At 34.7% G+C, this 15,433-nt stretch overlaps 2 protein-coding genes across 2 annotated transcripts; one reads left to right on the top strand and one right to left on the bottom strand.

Moving 5' to 3' along the window:
* Nucleotides 1-602: 602 nt before the first annotated feature.
* LOC114728191 (acyl-coenzyme A thioesterase 13) lies at nucleotides 603-3,000 on the top strand. Its single transcript, XM_028915066.1, has 3 exons — nucleotides 603-840; nucleotides 935-1,075; nucleotides 2,613-3,000. The coding sequence occupies exons 1-3, from the start codon at nucleotides 664-666 to the stop codon at nucleotides 2,754-2,756; spliced, it is 462 nt and encodes a 153-aa protein (XP_028770899.1). The 5' UTR covers nucleotides 603-663; the 3' UTR covers nucleotides 2,757-3,000.
* A 463-nt stretch (nucleotides 3,001-3,463) lies between these two features.
* Nucleotides 3,464-7,785, bottom strand: LOC114728084 (calcium-dependent protein kinase SK5). The gene is made up of 7 exons (XM_028914911.1): nucleotides 6,989-7,785; nucleotides 6,061-6,204; nucleotides 5,768-5,920; nucleotides 5,519-5,634; nucleotides 4,320-4,487; nucleotides 3,969-4,193; nucleotides 3,464-3,738 (listed from the first exon to the last, which is right to left on the bottom strand). Exons 1-7 carry the CDS (start codon nucleotides 7,533-7,535, stop codon nucleotides 3,595-3,597), a joined length of 1,497 nt encoding a protein of 498 aa, XP_028770744.1. The 5' UTR covers nucleotides 7,536-7,785; the 3' UTR covers nucleotides 3,464-3,594.
* Nucleotides 7,786-15,433: the final 7,648 nt, after the last annotated feature.

The following is a 15,433-nucleotide window of genomic DNA, read 5'->3' as shown; positions in this document are numbered from 1 at the left end:
AAAAAAAAGTACTCTTCTGGTTCTTAATATAAAGCCTATTTAACTAATTTGATTAGATTAAAAAAGTTAGGTAAGTTAATTAATTAATTATAAGAAAAGTGACACATTTTTCCTAAAACACTATAATCATCTTTCTTAATACTCCCTTTCTCTCTTCTACTTGATTATGGTTGACGGAACATCCATAGAGGTAATTTAGAGAAAATTGATGAATATAATAAATAGATTTTATATTTAAGACCAAAACCAACTCAAGAATTCAGTCCTATATTAAAGACCGGAGGAGTACATACTTAGGTTACTTCAAATGCTGGATCTGGCCAAAAAAAAAATCAAACGGTGGAGATTTTGATTTATTATGATAAAAAAACCTATATAGGTTGTTGGTTTTATACTTTAGGGAATGCTATAAAAGGGCATTTAACTGAAAAAGTAAAAGAAAAATATACCTTTAATCTTTTAATTTCATACAAAATTTCAATGTAACAGCAGTTAAAAAGATCAAGTGATCAACGACTTTTTTTTTTTTTACCAGTAAGTGATCAGCTACGGGACCTCGATGTCAACTTTGAACGAATAAAATGAATGGATGATGAGGACTGAAACCAAAGCACGCAGATATTCTTCACAGAATTTTGGGGAAGAAAAGAATTGGAGCAGAAAATGAGCGAGCATTTGGAGTCTGCGAGGAAATACATAGAGAAAAGAAGCGAAAACGCATCACGGGCTGATGGATTGCCCACCAGATTCTGGGAACCCTTGATCATGAGCGGTATCAAGATCGATCTAATCGAACCTGGCCGCGTCCTCTGCTCCATGAAGATACCCCAACGTTTAATTGTACTACGCACGCTTTCTCATCCCTGCATTCTTTTGATCACTATTTAATTTTGATCTCTTAATTTGTATCGCTTCTTACTTGTTCCATGCTTAGAATGCTGGTAATGCCTTGCACGGCGGTGTGACGGCAACCTTGGTAGATTTGGTTGGGAGTGCTGCAATTAGCAGTTCGGGAGCTCCAGTAGGAGTTTCGGTAGAGATCAACGTTTCATACTTAGATGCTGCCTATGCCAATGTGAATATCTCTTCTGTTCTATTTTGTTGTTCAATTGTCTGGTAATAGCTGCTTTGTTATATGAATATGAACTGGATGTTTACCTGTGAGGCGTAAGTGGGACAATGATTTGGGAATGTGGCTGAATGGTTTGATCTCGATATTTAAAAGCTAAAAGACTGATGGTTGTAACCATCGCCGCTCTACTCTCAAGTTTTCAAATCATTCCAAATTTGATTGTTTGGCCCGTCTGAATTGTTCATAGTTTCTGCTTAACTTCACCTTTTAAAGCCACTCACTATGATTGTAATGTATAGATAGTGGTAATTGAAATACCATCATTTTTCTAATTATACTTCCAAACGATGAGGATTTAGTCCCCCAGTGTATTCTACACAATCCACACCATTCCTGCCCCTCCCATTATTCACACCTCACTTCATTCCCACCAAGTTGTAAAGTAAGAAGATAACCCTTTTCTTTGGTATGGAGAAAAAGGCTAAAGCCAAATTACGAGTCGGGGGGTTAGAGTTCCCAATGGATCACTGCGCACAATATTAGGTATAAAGATAGGCCATTAAGTGGTTCTGTGCTCACTTAACCTTTCAACCCTTTCGTTGTCTGTCCTTGACCGCTAAATAGTTCTGTGCTTACTTTACTATCACATATTGGTAGTGCCTAATGGAAACGCTAATTTACGCACAGCACGCCCGGGGAAAAATTCCTTGGTTTCAGTGGAAATTCCCATCTTGATAAGCTCGTAACATGATCCCTTTTCTTAAGAATTATTGGTACTGAGGTTTGGACAAGGTCCTGTACTTCATCCTAGAATAAGTGTTCTTGTTCCTTTTAGGCTGCGAAGGTCACTATGGTCTTTCAACCAATAAGAAAAGTTCATGGTACCCAGTTTCCATATTTCTTCAATCCCTTTTAAGCGTTTCTGAGCCGTTTATCAATAGAAACATATTACTATATCCAATTACTCGAGAAAATGCATCTTCAGATGAGTTCATTGGGTTCTTCCAGCGTGGTGCTTGTGTCTTCTCTGTTCTTGTCTCGCCCATGAAGTCATAATTCTACTCATACTGACTCCAAGCTTTGTTACGCCAGAGAAGCGGGGAATCTTTCTGAGTGGAACCGTATTTCTTGTAAACGTGAAGTATCTCATGACAAATAATCTAGCATTTGGAGAAAGTAACCATGAAAGATGCAGATTTTGAATGAGAGACTGAACTGTAGTGATGTCAAAACACGTTTGTTGCTGAAGTTGGTTCTAAATACCATGTTCCATTTAATCATCGCCCAGGTTGACCATTGTTATGGACAAGCTTTTCAAACCTTCGTACCTAAAGGTGTATAGTTTACTCGATCATTGAAATGCCTAATGTATAACCTCTTCGACAAGACGTAGTATGTTCAGGATCAATGCAGTATTTGAGGATTAGATTGTTGGAAATTCTTGGTTGCGTTGCATGCAACGCAGTAACCCTTTCAGTTTAGGATCCTATTCGGGATCAACATGATGTTAATGTATGATTTTTGCTTTATGTGATACTAGGAGGAAATTGAGATCGAGGCCAGGACACTACGCATTGGAAAAGCTGTTGGGGTTGTCAGCGTTGAGTTAAGGAAGAAGAAGACTGGTAAACTTTTTGCGCAGGGGCGTCATACCATGTATCTTGCTGTTTCAAGTAAAATGTGAAATTCCGCAAACACAGATTAACAAATGTTTCAATGTTTCCATGGTTGCCCCCAGTGGAGTATCCCCTGAATCTTCCTTCATGAAAGTATGATCATGATAAAGAAACAGACCAATAGTTCAGTTTCAAATCCTCCTAATGTAATATCAAATGTTCTGTATATTTCAGTTTATGCATACTGAATGAATCCCAAAGCTATGTGATTTGTTTTGTTAATTAGGTGTTAAAACAGTGATCTTCCCCCAACTTATCGACACATTTCAATGAGGTGACTACCCGAGTGTTAATCATCCTGGTTGAATTAACTGAGGGATGAGATTTTTACATCTAAAACGCCATATTATCTATGGTCTGTGTAGCTAAAATAATTAAAAAAAATTACTTTAACACAATGAGAGAATATTTGTGATTTATTTAATTTCATCTTTTTATTATTACGTTGCACTGGATAAAAGGATTTTATATTGAAAAACGGTACCTGAATTTCTCTAATATCGAATCATCTCTTTTTCTTTTCTTTTCTTTTTGTTTTGAGTTAAAAACCATAAACCACCAGGGAGTCATGGAATGCCCACTATTAACTGATAAAACATTTTCTAATTGCTGATTCGCCGTCGAGGACTAGGAGATAAAAACTCGTTATATATATATAAAAGCTGATGGGCGATGACTTTTTCAAGATCAAGCCTGCTCATGCGGACCACATCAATGGGAAGAAATGACAAATAACGAGTCAAATATATTGATTGATACAAAATTTGGTCATAAAACTACATCGTGGAAAATTACGGCCTTTTTATTTTTCATTTTTTTCGTCAAGTAGTTTGATTAAAATAACTACTAAAGCTGAGAATCACTGGAATCATTGCCTATCAATCCAAAAGCTTCCCTGAAATTCAAAGTCTTCCTCATTGTTCGCCTTCCGACCCCTCCATTCCCCTTTCTCATCATCGCTGCAAATTCCCCATAATCTATTTGCCCATCCTGCAACACAAACCAACCCTCCAATTAAATAATATTCCCAACCAACAACTTGTGTGCTGTCAAAAAAATGGGTTTCTACCCAAAAATTACACACAAGGACCCAGATCATAGAAGATTTAAGCTCAAAAATTTGGGTTCGTGGATGTAATTTTTCTGGGTTCTAGTTCTACAATGGCAAATGAGTAGGCTGACAAGGAAACTTAAGATAGCAAGGAGAGAGAGTTACTGACATTATCTTGATCGATTTCCTTGATCATTTCATCAATATGGAAATCATTTAGACCAAACTCTTTACAAGCCTGTTGGATCTCATCAACAGTTATGTAGCCACTTCCATCTTTGTCAAAGTAAGAGAAAGCTGATAACAGATTCTCTTCCCTCTCCAGCTTATTCAAGTGTATAGTAGCAGCAATGAATTCACCGTAACTAATGGTCCCACTATTGTCAATATCAGCCTAGCATATGCAAACTCACAAGATTCTGTCAAGTTTTTAAGGGGGAAAAAAACAAATAGATGGCATAGAAGCACAAAGAGCAAAAATGGGCTGAACTACAAAGAAATAAAAGAATATATATCTTACTGCATCCATGAGATCCTTGATTTCTGACTCCATAAGGTCAGATCCTACTCGCTTTAAACCTTCTTTTAGCTCGTCAAATGTTATGGTTCCACTGTTGTCCGTGTCGATCATTTTGAATAACTCCTTCAGGCCACCAATTTCTTCCTCAGAGAGCCTCTCCGCTATAACCTGGGATCAGTATGAAGCAGATAATAAATGGTATGGTGCCAGGATTTCACAAGCTAGGAACTATGATAGGAAATACTTCCACATGGACAGAAGCACATACTAGAATACTACGAGTCAAGGATTTGAATTCATAGAGTTAATTCCGATTTCATCTTTTCCTCACAACAAAGCCAATTATCTATCTAAATATACTGCTGATATTAATTATAAGAATATCCATGCTTTATGATGCTTCCATTGAAATATTTATTTAAAAATTTGGAATCCAGACCCCCAGTGAACTCGAAGGGGCTGCAAGTGCAACCAGAACACATAAAGGAATAGAGACAAAAATTAGTCACATTCCTTAAATTTAAGCATGCATGAAGGATAACCATCCCGTTGGGAATCTGATGCCTAGTGAGGCTACCCAAGGCATCAAAAGATGCCAGTTTATAAAATTAAGAAATTCACCAAGCAAGACAACTAGCTTTGTCACATCCACCAAGATCCATATTATAAAGTGATAAGGGCTCTTCAAGCATTAGCCCTTTCCTGGCAAAAGCATCTTTGGCATCCCTAAAGCTTGACGTCACTAACTATCCATTTCATCCCGAATGTTTTTTCTGTGTCAATTTCATCTCACCAAAATTTCTTAATGCTAAAAGCTAATTCCATCAATTATGTTATTTAAACCTGCGGGCATGTTGTTACGCATGCTGAAGTGGGTTATACATTTATGCATGGATTCTACACTGTCTCATCTCATAATTCTAGTCCCCAGATGGAAGACACTTCCTATTTTTCTATCCCTAAGACCCTAACTCTGATATGGAACAAACACTCCTTCTGTAGTCTGAGAACAAGAAATGGAAATATCACCATGTAGAGTACCTTGATTCAGTAATTTTTAGAATCAATTGTTACAAAATGACGACTAACACATTACAGCCAACATATTTCAGGGTAGAGAATAAACATGAAGTACCCATGAAACCACAGCACATAGAAATAAATTTGTCAAAGCAAAAATTTATATAATGAAGCCTTACTCGCAAAGCCATCTTTTTGAGCTTATTCATTGCAGAGAACTGCTTTAAGCGTGACAAAACAGCAGAATCAAGAGGCTTATCAGGTGCAATGTTGTCATCAACAATCCATGGGTGACCTGACAAAAATCAAATTAGCACCACAGCCTTGTAAAATTTTAGAAGTTGCCAATCCCACTTGAAAAATCTTATATGGCTCAAAGCATTAGTACTACAAAGCCCGTACATCAACATAAAGCATAAAAGACTTACGGAGTACTTCATGGGCTGTAAGCCTTTTTTTGGGATTTTGATCAAGCATTTTTCGAATTAGATCCTTTGCACTGTCTGAAATGCTAGGCCATGGTTCAGACTGAAAATCAATTTTTCCTTCCAAAATCTGCCGGAAGATCCCTGTCTCACTTTCTGAAGGTGACAGAATTTAGGCAAATATATTAGCAACAAGGTATAGATGAAATTCAAGAACCAAAGAATGAAAAGTAAAAAAAAGAGAGTAAACTCACGCACTCTAACTATAATTTAACATATCAAAGATAGATACCTACCAGCCCAAAATGGAGGCACCCCACTTAGTAAAATGTATAAAATAACCCCTGCACTCCACACGTCTGATTCAGGTCCATAATGTTTGCGCAACACCTCTGGTGCAACATAATATGGGCTTCCAACAACATCAGAAAATGTTTCACCTGGGGATCATATCACTTTGTTAGCCATACACAGCGTGAAGGGGTTTGGAATTAAGAAAAGTAAGGAATATTCAAATAGTAACTATAATAAGTGCTGCTAAGTTCACATTTAACTTTTAATGGCTAAATACATTTTGCTGTAAACTGAATTGATAATTCATGCAATGACGATAATTTCAGTGCACCAGCTCCCAACGCTCAATGTGCTGTTGAAAAATATACCTTCTGTCAACCAACCATAAAGATGCAGACAAATGGATTTATATTCATCTTATCTTTTTGAGAAATTTTGCAGGAGAAAATAATTAAACATAGAACATGTTTCACATTATACTCACAGGGTACCTATCTTCAAGTGTCTAAAGCTCTAAGCTTTTAGCGGTTTGAAGTCCTTAGACACAAAAGAAAAAAGGAGAGAAAAAGTTTTTTCACTCCCCCAGTCCCATTAACATCATCTTCCATTTCTTGAAACAAATACAGCACATCCACTTCGAATTTATGAAATGGAGCAACCATGCCCAATGACATGCCCAGACCGAAGGCCCCATCTCAATCAGATTAATAACATCTGCATTTGCCAACTTTGAAATAAACAAGTAAATCGGGCATGAAGGATTCGAGATCACTGGATAAATTTGCAAATGAACATCTTTCACAGTACTGGAATGATAAATCTAACAAAGGATCTATCCACAATGAACAAACACAAAAAGCCTATACATTTCAGTATCACCCGAGATGTGTAAGACGAGATTGAAGACAAAGAAATAAACCAAGAAGAAACCTGGCTTGTAAAAAACAGACAGCCCGAAATCAGTTGCCTTAAGTTTGGCATCCTCTTCGACGCTATCGAATAAGAAGTTCTCTGGTTTGAGGTCTCTGTGCATGACCCCAAGAGAATGACAAGTTTCTACAACCTCAACAATGGTCCTAATTATCTTGGCCGCTTGCCTCTCACTGTAATGCCCTTTCTGCACAATCCTATCGAACAACTCTCCACCTTCGCACAGCTCCATCACCAAGTGAACAGAAACATAGTCCTCATAGGTACCATGAATTCTTACCACATGAGGGTGCTCAGACAAGTGGTGCATTATCTGAATCTCCCTCCAAACATCATCATAGTCCTCTTTGCAGATGAGCTTGCGCTTCGGAATTGACTTGCAGGCATATCTGCGACCCGTGGACTTCTCTGTACAAAGGAAAGTAGTACCAAATTGACCTTGACCCAATTTTCTGCCCAATGTGTACAGCTCTGTGAGGATTTGGGTCCGATGGGGAAGAACCCAGGTGGGTTTCAATGGTAAAGTAGATGTGCTCGATTTCTTCATTCTTCTTGTTGCAAAGTTGCAATCTTTGTCAAGGGAGAGACAGGGAGGGGATGAACAGAAACGACAGAAACCTAAAAACGCTGACCGAGTCTTCCTTCTGGAGAGGGAGGCACAAACACACAACGATCTTACTGCATCCTATATTCTCTCAAGCAGAGTGTGTGTCTTCCTTTGCTTCTGTCTTCGGATATTTGTGTGGGTCTACGTCTTTAAAAGATTTTCGCTTTCATATTCAGCCTTTGTTGCGGCTTTTTCCTATGGGCTCCAATCCAACTTTGCAGCCTGCACTGTCTGAAGTTTCTTTTCTTTTGCCTCTCTTTTTCTGTGTCTTGTATTTTTATTCAACGATAGTGATGAGCACGCCCTTACTCTCATGGCTTCAAGATTCACCGTCACCTGGTATTATATAAATATATATATATTTATGGCCTGATGGGGATTCAAGTTTTTTTAAGGCACAGTATTGAAGTTACAAATGGAATGCTTGGAGCTCTGTCTTAATTGAAGAAAATTTACTCTCTAGCTATGTTTTTTTACCGTGGATACTACCTCCTATATTTAATATAAGATCTTATTTAATTTTTATTTTGGTCCTAAATATAAATCCTAATATATCATATTTCTCACATTTATTTTTTTTTTTCCTCAATATAGTCCTTCTAATAATGTTAATTATAGCCAATAAACTTGATTAACAAAAATATTTTAGAAAAAACAACATCTATTTATTATTAAAAAACAAACTTAACCTTTTTTTTTAATTTATTTAAATTAGTCAATTAGCTGTTATATTTAGAAGAGAGAGAGGTAGTACTATTGTGTGACTTTCAAGTTTTAAATTAAAACAAGACTAGGACGACGTATACATTCTAAATTAGATCAGATATAAAAATTTAACCGCCCAACAAAAAAAAAAGGTTGCTAAATATGAAGCTTAAAAATGTGGATCATAAAATTTGAGAAATTTGATTTCTTTTTTTTGATACCAAGAGATTTTGAAAGCCATCAATATTTTTTTAAAAAAAATGGAGTCAATTTAAAGGAATTGCACATCGTAATTGGCAACATTTTGTAGAACTTAGAATTTAAACATTGAAAATGCCAATTTCATTGAGATCTAAAATTATACGCTTTTCATATACTACTCCTCTTGTCCTTAATATAGAATTTGATCATAAATATTAAACTTATTTTTCATATTTATTAATTTTTTTAAATTATTCTTATAGATATTTTTTTCAATTATAATCAAATAAGAAAAATATTAAGGCCAGATGACTCCATTTTTTTTTTATAATTCCTATGAATGATAGAAAGATAAAATGTCAAAGTGTTAATTAAAAATACTTTGATCCAGTCTATAATTAGGTAGAAGTAGAACTATCTGTTTCCAATGCATAATTACGGGTCATGACTCAGGTTTTTAAAAAACAAAAAATCTATATAAATTAAAATTGACCAACACCATTATAAATCACACCCTATATGTTTAAGTCGAATAAAAATAATTGTTAACTTAAAAACTATCAATCGAATATAAAAAAGAAATAAGAAAGATTAAAAAAAAATCTGTTTCAATTAGTTGCAGACAAATATACTGCTAGAAATAATATAATAACTTTGCATCAAAATAAATTAATATAAAAAATGAGAAGCAAATTAAAAAAAATTCTGGAGCAGGGACATGTTGTAATAATTTAGTGAGGGGAACAAAATAATTTAGTTTAGGAAAACAAATCAGAGATGAAGAGGTGCAATGAATTTTTGTCACTGTTGGGGAATAGTGTCATGTTTTGTCACTTCAACTAAAGAAAACGAAAGTTTGAGTTAGACAAATGCTTTTTTATATTATTAGTTGCCGTTTTCCTAAAAGGAATTATTGGTTTTGCAGACTGTATCACATGACTTTTATTTTTTTTAATCATTTTTTTATCCCTGAAATTTCTTTAACATTATCGCCTGCCATAACTTTCTCCCAAAGTGACGATGGGACCACTTTTATTAATGAACATTATTTTCTCGTCCACTTGCATTAGTTAAGTACGCAAATGGATAAATTGATATACATATGTTGGCAAAAAAAATTGATATATACTATCTCCGTCCCTTAATATAAAACCTAATTAACTAATTTAGAGAAATTAAAAAATTAGTTAAGCTAGTTATTTATAATAAATAGATATTGTCTTTATTAAAATATCTTTACTAATCAAGTAATAATGTGTGTTAGCTAAAACTATCGTTTGATGGAACATTTAACATGTACAACTACTATAATGACTATTTTGAAAAAAATGGATAAATACGAAAAAAATAGATTGAGATATTATATTTAAGACTAAATTGAAAGTCAAACAAACCCTTATATTAAAGACTAGAGGTAGTATATAGTATTGCTTCTGTGATAATTGTGGGCATGAGATGATTAATTTACCAACGTTTAAAAAATTAGTTTAACTATTTATAATAAACGTAAATAATATTCTTAACATACACTCTTTAATAATTTTATTATTGAAAAGTGAAAACTACTTTTAATGTAGATTATAGACAAAGAAAATTATATATTTAAAGACAAAATGAATTAAAATTTTATATTTAAAATCAAAACAAACTCCTCTATTAACTCTTACATGAGGGATGGGAGGAAGTAATGTTTTCTAAGTTCATTTTGAAAATAAAAAAATTACAGGAAATAATTAAGATAACTTTTTAAAAGTTAATAGTTTAATTTTTAAAAACGTAATTTACGCTTGAATGATAAATTTCAAACAAATATATAAGAGATTCTACGTGAATAATAAAAAATCTAATTTACACTTTCCTGTCTCTTATTTAATTGATTGTGAATCAGTAATCGGAATCTGAACGAATATAAATGTTTTGTTTGGGCAAAAAGAATAAAATTTCTTTTGATAAATCTCTTTCTTCATCAACCTCTCAAGGTAAATGGAGGAGACAAAGGTCACGGTATTTGAATCGAAACAAAATCATAATTTTAAAAATATTTTTATGATATGTAAAGAAATTTGTCTCGATTTATAAAAAAAAATTAAAAATACTTCTTAAATAATCCAAACACCTTGATACTGAATTAATGGCGCGTGAAGGTTTGTTGCCAACAGGGCCTTAGTAAAAAGCAAAAGGGGTTAGATTTGTAAATTCCTATATGTCAGTGTCGGAATGGGAAAGTAATTGTGAAATAATCTTCCAATGTGAAAAATCAGTACATGAGTTTTAAAAGTTGCTTTTGTCTATTGGTCCCAAAGTGTCTTGCCCCATTATTTTATGGCTGGCAACCAAGAAATCCCATATTTCCATCTCTCACCTCCATATCAAAAGTGGAAGTTTTCTATCAAACAAACGCTGCCAACTGCCAAGCCTGCTGGTCCCAAAAAAAAAAAAAAAAACGCTGCCAAGCCCTTCACCGATTTATTTTGATTATATATTATTATGCGCTGCCTTCTGTTTTTAATATAAGATTTTATTAGATTTTTATTTTGGTTTTAAATATAAAACTCAATTCATTTTATTTCTTATATTTATGTTTTTTTTTAAGTAGTCGTTCTAATAATAATAGTTTTTAGCCAAAACACTTTATTACTAAAGATATTTTAAGAAAAATAACACTCATTTATCACAAATAACTAACTTAACTTATTTTTTTAATCTACTTAAATTAGTCAACTAATTCTTATATTTAGGATAAATATAATCTTTCAAATCCAAACATTAAAATAATTTATTGGAGTCCTAAAACAGCCTCGCCATTGCATAAATCATGCAAATAGTTGGACAAAAGATTCTTGGCGCGAGGAGAAGAAACAGAGGACGTGTGTGCGCGTAAAGCAAAACACGTGATTCTCTATAGAGATACATGAACATGATCTGACAAACTATCCAGAAGAAATTCCATTGCATATTCAAAGATGGCAACTTTGCCTCCCAAAATAGGGCTGCGTGCAGAATCCAAAAGGTTACCCTAACCAATGCGTTAAGGGTAAGCTTTCCTACCGGCCTATCTCAATACTCAATAGGTCACAAAATCTTTCCCCAAATCCTCCGGAATATCTTCCTACCTTCAAACAAACTTCATCGGAACAGGCCAGCCAAACTCAAAAACATCGGAATAATTTCTGTGGTCAGATTGTCAACTCTGTACACTTCATCAACATCCCCTGCAAATAGAATGTATTGAAGATATTCAGCTGTAAGAAGTTAACTTGCAGAAACAGTCATGTGTGTGTGTGTGTGTGTTGTTGTCTTGGATCTGATTTTGAACTAACAGTCATACAAGAACAAGGAGTCACGGAGGGTTGATCTTCCTCTTTTCTCTTGGTAATGGCCTCCAGCAGGTTGCAATTCCATTCTTCTGAGGGAAAACCCGCACAAGTTTGTACCTGAGGTGACTGAAGATCGTTCAATTTCTTGGTTATTTCTGCAAGCTGTTGATCAACTTTGGTTTTCCAAGTGACCAATTCATCACCCCGCATGCCCTGAGAATGCATAAAAGCATTAGAATAGAGTTAGAGTATATAAGAGTTAGATAATTAATTTGTAAATATTAAAAAAAATTAGTTAAGTTGGTTATTTATAGTAAATAGATATTGTTTTTCCTAAAATAACATTATTAATCATGTGCATTATAATGGAAACCAATAACCATTTAACATGTATAATCACTATGATGACTACTTTGGGAGAAAATAAATAAATATAAAAAACAAAGTAGATTAAGGTTATATATTTAGGATCAAATTGAATATCAGGTCAAAGGAAATACATGAATACACATGCTGCCTATAAAAAAACACTAATTGTCCTTCCTGCAATTGGAGCAAAACCAATTCAACAAAACATGAATCCCATCAAATTCTCAAAAAGTGAAGGAGTGGTCGTCGTATACTGCTTAACCAGCTGCATATCCTTCAAAGAAGTAATAATCCCAGTTAAGCGCCCCTTAGTCATAGCTTTCAACTTCTTCTGTGTCCTCTGGAAATAAGAATCAATATGAGACATAATCAAGCCATTGATATTAAATAATACAGCACTCACTTCCATCAGATTATGTTCATTTCTCTCTTGCTTCTTCAACATCAGCTCCAGCATATCTTTGACAATGCCAATGAAAATTACTATATAACTAATTTGCGGATTTTAAAAAAAAAGTAGTTAAGCCAGTTATTAGTAACAACCATATGGGTAAATTTGAGTGACAAAGTGAATTGAGGTCATATATTTACAATCAAAACAAATCCCTTGTTTGGCTTCCTGGTTCAGGACCAGAGGTGGTATTAAAGAAGCATATATAATGGCAGCCAATAGAGGATCAATTCTGAAAATCTGCTTTTGACATCCAATACGTCTTCATTTTGGCCATTATTTTCTATTTGTAAACAGTGAGTCCCTCCGGGTGCCACTTGACCATCAATTTGCTTCATTAAGTGATCTAAAAAGTTCAGCAGAACATCAATTGTTTTGACTTCAATCCGTGTCTATTGGTTAAGAAACAGAAGATAACTAACATGGTTTTGGTTCAGGTCAAGAGAAAGTGGAAAACAAGCATTAATTGGGCAATAACCAGAAGTAAGAAAAGATTGAAACACCCGTATTTGGACCAAAACATAAGAATATTAGAAAAGTGGTCATCAGGTTGTTTTGCTCTATTGCAAGACTAGATAATTTACATTACAGAAACTTGCCAAGCAGTATCAATCAAGAAAGTCCCTCAGATCCCTAGCGCATGCTAGTTTATTTCAAATCATAACAAATTTCCTGATATATAAAAATGTGTCCAAGTCAAAAACAAAAAAATAAAAAGCAGTTTCTTTTCAAGATATTTCTTGTGAAAGGTCCCCAACAAATGAGAAACGTTGTACTGATGATTTCTTGACAAGCATCATGGATCATGGATAGAAGATATACTCCTCTGGTCATGTAGACCCATTTAACTAGGATTAGATTAAGGAAAGTTATAATATAAGAAAATGATCCCCAATCACTACAAGATGGGTCTTACATTTAGGACAAGAGGAGTACACCATAAATCATATTAAATCAGTGGTCAAGACATCAATAAACATAAGGAACAAGACAACCACTCGGTTTCTTGGAAAGCCCCTTTAACTAAAAAGCAGAACAATCAAACTGTGAGTTTGTTAGAACACATTGGGTTATATGACGTAGCTAAAAGGCAGAACAATCGAACACTGTAACTAAAATCCATCTCAGCCATCATTTTGCAGGGTAGCTCAAACTCAAACAAACAAACAAAAACCAAAGGAAAAAGAGGTTTGCAGAAAGAGAGCAGTGAGCAAATTAGCATCAGTCCAAAACCTAAAAACCGTACGAAACTCAAAACAAAATCAGAGAGGACAATTACTCCGGGGACAATGCAATGAAATTAACAAACAATTAACAATGTTAAAACCCTTAATAATAAAACAAAATAAATTAAATTAAGAATGACAAAACGAAAGACCTATGTAAGAAGTTCTCTATTATTTTCATGTAATTTGAATGGAATTTTAAAAAAATAGCATAATATATGTGTATCATATACCATCATTTTTTACGTGTTATTCTTTTTCTGAATACATAAATGTATGAACAGAAAGGATCAAATTTGCATGTGTGGTTCCCTCACATATCATATTTACACCCAGCAAATCTTTTTAGCTCAACTTATATAAAAATGCGCCTTCCACGTTTATTTTTGTAAACGACTAATTTCTTTTATGTATATATATGTCTAAATGTTATAAAAGAGGTAGACAGATTAACGAAGAGCAGCGAAGTAGCTTTCCCTTTTCCTGATATGGCCATTACATGCACTCATTTCCCATAGAATGAAAAATTCAAAGCATTAGCTAATACTTAGGTGAAGCCTAAAAGATGATTAAGTTAATAGGTAGACTACATACATGGCTCTCAAGCGTCAAGTCCCATCAGCATTTGTTATCTCAGAACTGCACATACGTATGATCATCATCAAAGAGAGTGATAACACATCTCAATTATAAATTTTGCAGCCATCTTTGATTTCCGTCGCACCATAGGATACGTGTATGCGTGGCCCTCCCTCTTATGTTCTCCATCTGTACGGACGTGGTATCCTCAACAGTTTCCTAGGTCGAAGCAGACAAAAATGTTTGAACTATATAAGGATGGTGCGGTGTTGTGTGAAAGTAGTGTTTTGGAAGTAAAATGAGAGGGCATGGGAATAGTGAAGAGAGGAGAAGGAGAGCACCAAAAGGGCATTTTGTTGTTTATGTGGGGAATGAACTCAGAAGATGTGTGTTACCATTGCGTTACTTGAAGGATTCAGAATTCCAGAAACTGATGGAGGAAGCAGCAAGAGAGTATGGATATAGCAGCGAGAGGATAGTGCTGCCATGTGAAGAATCAACCTTCGAGAGGGTTATCGATCAGCTACGGTTCAATAACAATGGTGGCAAGTTCTGCTAAGTACGTTTCTGAGTTGCGAGCATGGCCAGGAAGATGAGCTTGAGCCACAGGAACCATGCTCCCCAGAATTACCAAAGTTGTCGTTCTATTTCCTGTGCCGCATGTCCTTAGAAACACAAACGCCTTGTTTGGATACTGAATAGAAAAATTATAACTAAACGATTTACTCGGTTGTTGTTCGTTTTCTCTATGTATGATTGATTCCGCATCAGTTTAGTTCCAGTTTCCTTCTGAACAAGGTAATGTTATCATTTCTCTCTTTCAGCACGTATAGAACCCAATTGGGTCCTACCAACCAATTCGAATTTGAGGGAGGAAAAAACCTCTGCAAGCACAATTCCTTTTTTCCTCATTTGGAATAGGGTCATATAAAATTGGAGGGAATCACATAATAATTAGACTCACCAGAATTCTCATTACGCTAATTCCCA

Source organism: Neltuma alba, unplaced genomic scaffold, assembly GCF_004799145.2.
Source record: "Neltuma alba isolate B1F8T4 unplaced genomic scaffold, ASM479914v2 tig00002446_pilon, whole genome shotgun sequence".
Taxonomy (NCBI): Eukaryota; Viridiplantae; Streptophyta; class Magnoliopsida; order Fabales; family Fabaceae; genus Neltuma; species Neltuma alba.
The sequence above is the reverse complement of the archived record's forward strand: the minus strand, read 5'-3'. Positions and strand labels throughout refer to the sequence as shown.

What these genes read in the sequence shown, in the direction of transcription:
- LOC114728191 (XM_028915066.1), top strand. Translation starts at nt 664, where the DNA reads ATGAGCGAGCATTTGGAGTCTGCGAGGAAATACATAGAGAAAAGAAGC. An exon ending in AGATACCCCAACGTTTAATT is followed by an intron (nt 841 to 934) that starts GTACTACGCACG and finishes TTCCATGCTTAG; the next exon opens with AATGCTGGTAATGCCTTGCA. An exon ending in TAGATGCTGCCTATGCCAAT is followed by an intron (nt 1,076 to 2,612) that starts GTGAATATCTCT and finishes ATGTGATACTAG; the next exon opens with GAGGAAATTGAGATCGAGGC.
- LOC114728084 (XM_028914911.1), bottom strand. Translation starts at nt 7,535, where the DNA reads ATGAAGAAATCGAGCACATCTACTTTACCATTGAAACCCACCTGGGTT. An exon ending in TCAAAAAGATGGCTTTGCGA is followed by an intron (nt 4,488 to 5,518) that starts GTAAGGCTTCAT and finishes TACTGATCCCAG; the next exon opens with GTTATAGCGGAGAGGCTCTC. An exon ending in AGGAAATCGATCAAGATAAT is followed by an intron (nt 3,739 to 3,968) that starts GTCAGTAACTCT and finishes TTTGTGTTGCAG; the next exon opens with GATGGGCAAATAGATTATGG.